The 7,673-nt window shown below is 35.4% G+C and overlaps 1 protein-coding gene across 1 annotated transcript; it reads right to left on the minus strand.

Moving 5' to 3' along the window:
* Positions 1-5,819: 5,819 nt before the first annotated feature.
* Positions 5,820-6,449, minus strand: LOC107444786 (uncharacterized). The gene has a single exon (XM_016059010.1). It carries the CDS (start codon positions 6,447-6,449, stop codon positions 5,820-5,822), a length of 630 nt encoding a protein of 209 aa, XP_015914496.1.
* Between the last annotated feature and the right edge of the window lie 1,224 nt (positions 6,450-7,673).

Raw genomic sequence — 7,673 nt, forward strand, 5'->3', positions numbered from 1 at the left:
ATCGTCCATGATACGAAATCGCACCCCAGACCATAACCCCGGGTGTTCGACCACTATGTCGTTCAATAATACACTCAGGAAGGCAGCGTTGACCGGCATAACGTCTAACACGAACACGGCCATCATGGGTCCACAAATTGAAGCGTGATTCATCTGAAAAGACAACTTGGTGCCAATCAGCTCGCCAGTCTCTGTGCTCAAGAGCCCACTGCCGACGCAGCCGTCGATGATCCGCCGTGAGGGGAATCCTGTATAATGGCACCCTTGCACGCAATCCACGGCGCAGCAGACGACGACGAATTGACGAAGCCGACAATTGTACACCTGTAGCAGTAGACCAATGTGCTGCCAGCTGCCTGGAGGAAGCTGTGCGATCATTCACCGCCATGCGGAGCAGGTGTCGATCATCGCGCTCTGACGTCACCTTCTGTCGTCCAGTGCCTGTTTTTCGAGTTGTTCGGTGCTCGTCGGTCCACTGCTTCCAAACTCGCATCACTGTGGAACTGTTCCGCTGCATACGAGCTGCTATTGCGCGATAGGAAAATCCTCCTTCTCGAAGGCCGATTATCCTCCCTCGTTCAAACTCCGTAAGTTGCTTGAATTTCTTATTCTTCCGTCGTGGAGGCATACTCAGGTCTCACTAAACGTTTGCCACTAACAAATAATCATAGACTATTTTCAACGTCCCGCTACAGCACTTTATTTATACGCTTTCAGCATCAATTCAGAGGGCGCTGCGCGCGCCACGCACGCGCGATGGCTCTGAAACTTTATTAATTTGCATAATATCCTATAATTGACATTTGCTGCGAATATCATTTGATTCTGATGATTCCTTCATGGTGTTGCATTTTCTACAAACAGCAGTTTATGTTTACAAAAAAAAAGTTCATGAAAAGTCTATTCGCGATCGCAACGCTCGAGTACGCCGTCTAGCGGGAGCCTGTAAATATCGGACATTAATTTATCACGTTTTCATTTAGTTCCATCAAAGTCATTGACTGAATCAGACGCCATTTTTTAGCAGCAAATAAGAAACAAAATTTCCCTAAGGAAAAGGCCGAAGAACTTGAAAAAAATCTCCAGAATATTAGTAAATCTTTCAGGAACAGAACACGCGAAACATTTGAAGAAAAATTCCTCAATAATTTTTCATTTCTATTATCAACAAACTTGCAACTGATGACTTCCGATTTCGGATACTGTTACAGATGTGTGTATTAAGATAAAATGCATTTCTTCTGTCTTCAATTCATTACGAATTAAAGTGAAGTCAACAATGCTCTCGTCATTCCAGTGAATAAATATGAATTCAGAACATACAGAATTGTAATAGTTATAGCATATTCTTCTTCGTTATAGAATAGTATATATTTCTGTATCCATATAATTCGGAAAACAACAATAAAAAATTATCCAAGTTACTTGAAATAGTGCCATTTGTGCTGATTCTTAATTAATTTAAATCGTTTTCTTGGTAAGTTTTTTTTAATTTTGAAAGAATAAGTTCAACTAGAATTCAGCTATTCTGTTTTTAGCTACATATTCAAATTCATATCAATTATAAAATTTTGCTGTGTAGTATGTTATCTAAAAGTAATGAAGGTATAAACTATGTATCTATTATTTGAGAATAAAGTTTTCAAACAAGGAACTTATCATTTTGGAATTCTCCGGGAATCATAAATAAGGTAAGTGCAATGATTTTTACAATAAAAAATTTGCTTGTAAATATTTTTTTTTTCATTTGATGATGGTTCTCTACAGAATGGTTTTTTACGTCTGATTAAGAACTATAAGAATAATAAAAAAAGAAACAATATGAAAGTTTTTATTTCAATGTTAAGAATTCTTAAAATCGTTTTTTTTATCCTAAGAATTCTTTATTTTCCGTTTTTTAGTTTATAATTTTTTGATAAAAATTGTTCTCAAAATACTTTTGAAAAATTAAATGGTATAACATTATGCGTTTATGTATACTTCTTGTATATTCCAATGTTTGAAATAATATGATTCAGAAAAGTATGGAATGAAAATTCGGTACTTACGTATTAACGCCACCGCCGCTACAGATTTGGCGGTTTTTAAGTGCCGCCAATCTACACTTAAAATTTTTGCGACAATTCATAAAATAAAACACTTTATTATCAAAATAGTTAATCGGATTTCGGTGGAAAATGAGCCGATATAGAGTTTAGCATAGATTCAAAACAATCATATCGCCATATGAACTCTGATGAATAAGATTCCAAATGAAATAACATTTCCAAAACGTACGTTTACCAAGATAAAGTTTTATGTTGTGGGAATTGGTACTTTTTCGTTTTTTCGGTAAAATATTTCCCTCCTGAAAAAATAAAATTGCATCTTGTTTTGTTTTTGGCAAATCCCAAAGACGAATATTCGTAGCACTAAAAATGGCGACAAAAAAGAATTGTTTTTTTTTTTTTGTTTTTGTTTCGTCAGCATTCTTTATTTTACGTTTCTTAGTTTCTAAATAATGATTTTTATTGAAACTTGAAATTTTTTGATAAAAATTGTTGTCAAAAAACGTTGTTTACAAAATTAAATTTCATAAAATTATGAGGCTTATGTATACTTTTTGTTCATTTTAATTTTTGAACTAATATGATTCTTAAAACTATAGAATGTAAAGTTTAAATGGGCCTTTCATGTTATATCATTAAATTTAGTAATACTATTTCTCGAGCATTAGGTTTTAACTCTTATAAGAATATACATATTTTTTTCTGTTAATGTACAAATATTTTTCCGATGTGTTTTGGATATTCCTTCTCTAATAAAAAGAGATACCATTTTGTTTTCGGTTGTACAAGAAAGAAGATCAAGCAGTTTTCTTTTTTAAATTTAATAAGCCACATTAAAGAAGGAACGTTGCAATGCTACACGCTACATTAACGACGTCTCCAGAGTGACTGAATGACGGTTCATATAGAAATCGCAGGTATGCGTCTCATACAACAACGCCCCCTATAGTTCGCTGCGATCGCGAATAATATTTATCCCGGCTGAAACTTGAATTCATTTCCTAGCAAATTATGAGTTACTGATTTTTTGCTGTGATATTTAGTCAATCTTTGGCGCAACTCCAAAAAAAATAAAGAAAAAAAGTTCTCAGTTTTTATAATTGGGTACTTGCACTTCAAGAAGAAGACCATGTATACTAAAGCATGTAATCAATGACGTCAGCACCTGCTGATAGTTTATAAGCGCAATGACTTGCTTAAGTGCTGCTTAATTTCTCCACATAAGTTACAATGTTCATTAACGTGAAGTTAATTATATACAGTGCCGTATCACACATGGAATTTATTGAAATATAATTATTTATCATCTACGTATTTTACTTAACTTAGATTTTTTATTTTTTTGTGTATTTCAATGTAACCATCATATATTTTTGTTATGTGTACCTCGAAACTTCGATGCATAACTACTTTGTTTATGTTCTACATGGCTTCTTGTTTGTCTTTATGTTGAGCAAGAAATATATAGTGAAAGAATTGAAATATTTGTGAAAAAATTCTTTTTGTAAGAATATAGAATGTACCATGTAAGAGAATTGCTGCTTGACGGGCTTGACTAACTTAAATAGAATGGGAAGAACAGTTGTAAAAGTAAACAAATTTCCCGTTTCTTAAACTAATCAGGATCGAGATACCCACACTACGTCACTTGCAAATATCCCATTGTATCGGAATGAGATATGTACTTTAGATACTTTATTTACGTCGTACTTGAGCTGCACAATGGGCTGCAGGCGACGGTCTGGGAAATATCCTAGAGGAGGATCCGAGGACATGCCACCGCAATATTGATCCTCTGCAGAGGAGATGGCATCCCTGCTTTGATTGTCAAAAAATACAAAATACTTACTGACCTCAAATAAAACTCAAAGGACTTCGAATCAAATAATTAAAACTCTATTAATACGTTTAATATAAAAGGAAGATATATTAACTAAACAGTTAAATTACAGCATCGCAGTTCCAAAAAAGAAAACAAAATCTCTTACTCAAAAACTATTATTTACATTCTAAACTTACCATGGCAACCGCAGAAACTCTTCTCGTTTCCATCTTCAAACTGATATATAATAAGTAAGTTATTTAACAAAAAATACGATGTGCATAAGCACATAATATTTCACATCATCCCACCTAAGTAAACAACATTAACAAAGTTAACTTACATAGCTTAACGATATCTTATGTTAAAATGACACTTTGCAAGAATTTTGAAATAAAATTTAAAGTTCTAAATCACTATGCAGTTCTTATAAATATAGTTTGTCAAGCCTTTTTAACAGCCTATCTACTCCCTGTAAAATAAACGGCACAGGTAAAAATGCATATCCAGCCCTTTGAATTGTCTTTCAAAATCACAGGACCAGCAAAGTCCACACCCATTACTTGGAAAACAGCATCTTGAACTCTCGCACCTGGTGGAGATGCATTTGGTGAGTCTACAGATTTGACAAAAAAAACGTTTGCAGACTACACAAGATCTCGATACAGTTCTCTGTTACAGTTCTTCTACCACACAGCAGCCAAAATCTTTCTCTAAGAGAATTTAATGTACAGGAAACACCAGCATGCCCCCTTTTTCTAAGTTCAGACAGTACTAAATGTTTTACTATAGGGTGCTCTCCAGGTAAAGCAGCAGGTGTTCTAAACTCTTCAAAATCATCTCTCTTATATACAGTTGTTTTTTAATCTATAGATTCCTTTCTTATCAATAATTATATCTAGAGTTTTAAGGCTTTTATCTGAAACTCTTGTAAATGACTCCTGTTGTATCAAGTATACAGTGGTTTTCTCAGCTTCCTCTAATTCATTTACAGAAAGAGCTCCTTTTCTTCTTTCTTCATTTTTGCAATAAAAAAGGAATCTCGTCACCCACGCCATAGTATGTACAATTTTTTGGTTATTAGAAATATTAGAACTCAAAAATTTAATCACTTCAAAATTTATCATTGAGGTTGTGACACCTTTTCTTTTCTCCCAGTTCACTTCCTTCTCATTAACGACATCTTCAGACGAAGGCCACAATTCTTGAGGTAAGTGTAAATAAATGGGACCCTCCTACCATTGCAATCGCAGAAGCTGTTGCACTGAACATCCTCTACTTGGCGAATCAGCTGGGTTCATCGTCCCAGGAACATGTCTCCAGGTGTTAACTTCATTCTGCTCTCTGATTTCACACACTCGGTTATAAAGAAAAATTGCCAATTGTTCACTTCTTTTGATCCAGGCCAATTTACTTGCATCACAAAAGAAATATATGGAACACTTCTTGGATCCACTTAATCCAAAATACCTTGGAATATTAATTTTCTCAATTTACAGTACACCTTCAATCCATTTTAAAAATTCTCTTCTGATGTTTTCATCATCATCCTGATCATCCCAATTCAGTTTCAACGTGCAAATGCTCTGAAGAAGCAATTTTGGGATCAGTGTTACAGGACAGATTATACCCAAGGGGTCAAAAAAACTATGTGCAGTTGACAGGATGGTTCTCTTCGTTACTTTCTCAATGTCAAGCTCTTTAATGCAGTCTGTACTCATTTCAAGAGAATCATTTTTCTTATCCCAGATCATACCAAGAACATTTGTAGGTGGCTGTCAATTTTCCTCGGTTAAATCGGTGTATTCCCACCCTCTAAGATCGAATTTTCTACTTGCCATTATTTCAGTAGCAACTCTTTCAAACATATTCAATTCCTCTGTATCCTTGACACTCGTCACACGATTGTCCACATAAAAACCTTTCATCATTTCTCCATTCACCTTTCATTATTTCACATAAAAACCTTTCATTATTTCATTTTCTCCATTTTGTATAACATATTCAGGATAAGTAGATTTTTGTTCCCTTATTTCTTTCAAAACATTCCTCAGAAGGTATTTGATAGTTGAGGACAGCAAAAATGGGCGACAGGTAACTCCAAATACTACCCTGCAATGCCTGTAAATCTTCAAGCCTGTATCACTAAGCCATAAAAATCTTAAGTAATTCCTATCAGTTTCAGTAAGTCCGATTTGTAAGAAGGCTTTACGTATGTCTGAAACGACGCCAATTCTCTCAGTCCTAAACCGCATCAAAATGCTTGGTATCAATTCAATAAGATTTTCACCCTTCTCTAAGCAATCATTTAAACTTGGAAAACCTTTGGCCTTGGCTGAAGCATCAAATACGGGTCTAATTTTGGTGGTGCTATTCGGTTTTATAACTGCACGATGAGGTAGGTAGTGTACATTTTCCTCCCAATTATCCTTTACTTCTTCTATTATTCCCTCCTCCACCCATTCCTTAGAAACTTGATCATACTCTTTATAAATCGACTGATTGACAGTCGAATTTAAGTTTCTATAAGCCAGGTCATAGTTGGTTGGCAATGGAGGATGATCTTCCAGCCAAGGCATGCTAACCGCAAAACGGTTTTCCACATCCAGTCTGATTGTTTCCGAAAAGTACTCCTGTGTAGCTCTTTGCAACTCTGCCTGCACTTTCTTAGCAGATGGATCAGTGATTCCCAAGAGATCCAATGATCACAGTTGATTCACAGATGATTCAGTTGAAAGCAATGAAAGAGAAGAATTTGTCGTCACAGTAGCATCATTTATAGGTATCTTCCCCATAAGAGTCCACCCTAGATGTGACTCAATGGCAACAGAACCTTCAATCAAACATTTTACATTGCCTGTGAAAAGCTTGCCGGCCACATCAGCTCCAAGTAATAATTTGACGTCATTAGATACTCCTAGAGAACTATACTCGGTATCATTCACACATATTCCATATTCATTCAACTCCTTCATCCACGGACCATAGGGGATGAGTTTGACATAATCACAAATCACTGGTTGATCTAAACAAAGTACTTTGCAAAAAAATTTGTTATCAATACTCGCTAAAGTAACTTTATATTGAGAATCACACTTTTCACCTGATGATACACCTCCAAACAATTGTTGCACTAACTTAATTTCTCCACATTTCTCTATACCCAAATATTTGACTACGTCTCTCGTAATATATGTTCGCTCAGAGTCTGTATCAATAATAGCTCTCACAAGTTTGTCTTTATTTCCATTTCTTATGCGCAGGACTAAAGTCTGTAATAAAATTTCAGAATGAAGAGACTGGCTAGTTTAGACGTTATCGCCAACGACACTTTCGGTTGCTTTACTCTCTGGGTTTTGAACTTCATTACAGGCCGCAACTCCTCTGCAAAGAAGTATGTTGTGCTTTTTACCACAATTAAAGCATGGTTTCCGTCTGCAATTTATTTCTCTGTGGCCTGGTCGTAAGCATAAGAAATAACAACGTGATCTTGCAACAGCAGCTTCGCTATCATTTAAACTCACATTTTTTGCATATTCACATTCCCAAGAATTGTGTTGATTTGAATAAAAAAGACACTTTCTCTTTTCTTGTGGTGAAGTAAGCAATTCAGAAGTAGAAGGTACTAGGGAAGATTTAGCAAATTTTTGCTTCAACTGGAATCTACCATTCGTAGGAATTATTCGCTTCTCACTATCATCTGTACCTCTCACTAAGGATTGATATGCCATGTTCACTCTCTCTTCAGCCTGTACTTCTCCCTCTAAGAACTCTAGCAAAGTATCCAAGTCAGTCTTGGTAGT

This window comes from Parasteatoda tepidariorum, chromosome 5 (genome assembly GCF_982258835.1).
Source record: "Parasteatoda tepidariorum strain Cologne lab strain chromosome 5, Ptep-v5.0, whole genome shotgun sequence".
NCBI lineage: Eukaryota > Metazoa > Arthropoda > Arachnida > Araneae > Theridiidae > Parasteatoda > Parasteatoda tepidariorum.

What these genes read in the sequence shown, in the direction of transcription:
- LOC107444786 (XM_016059010.1), bottom strand. Translation starts at nt 6,449, where the DNA reads ATGCCTTGGCTGGAAGATCATCCTCCATTGCCAACCAACTATGACCTG.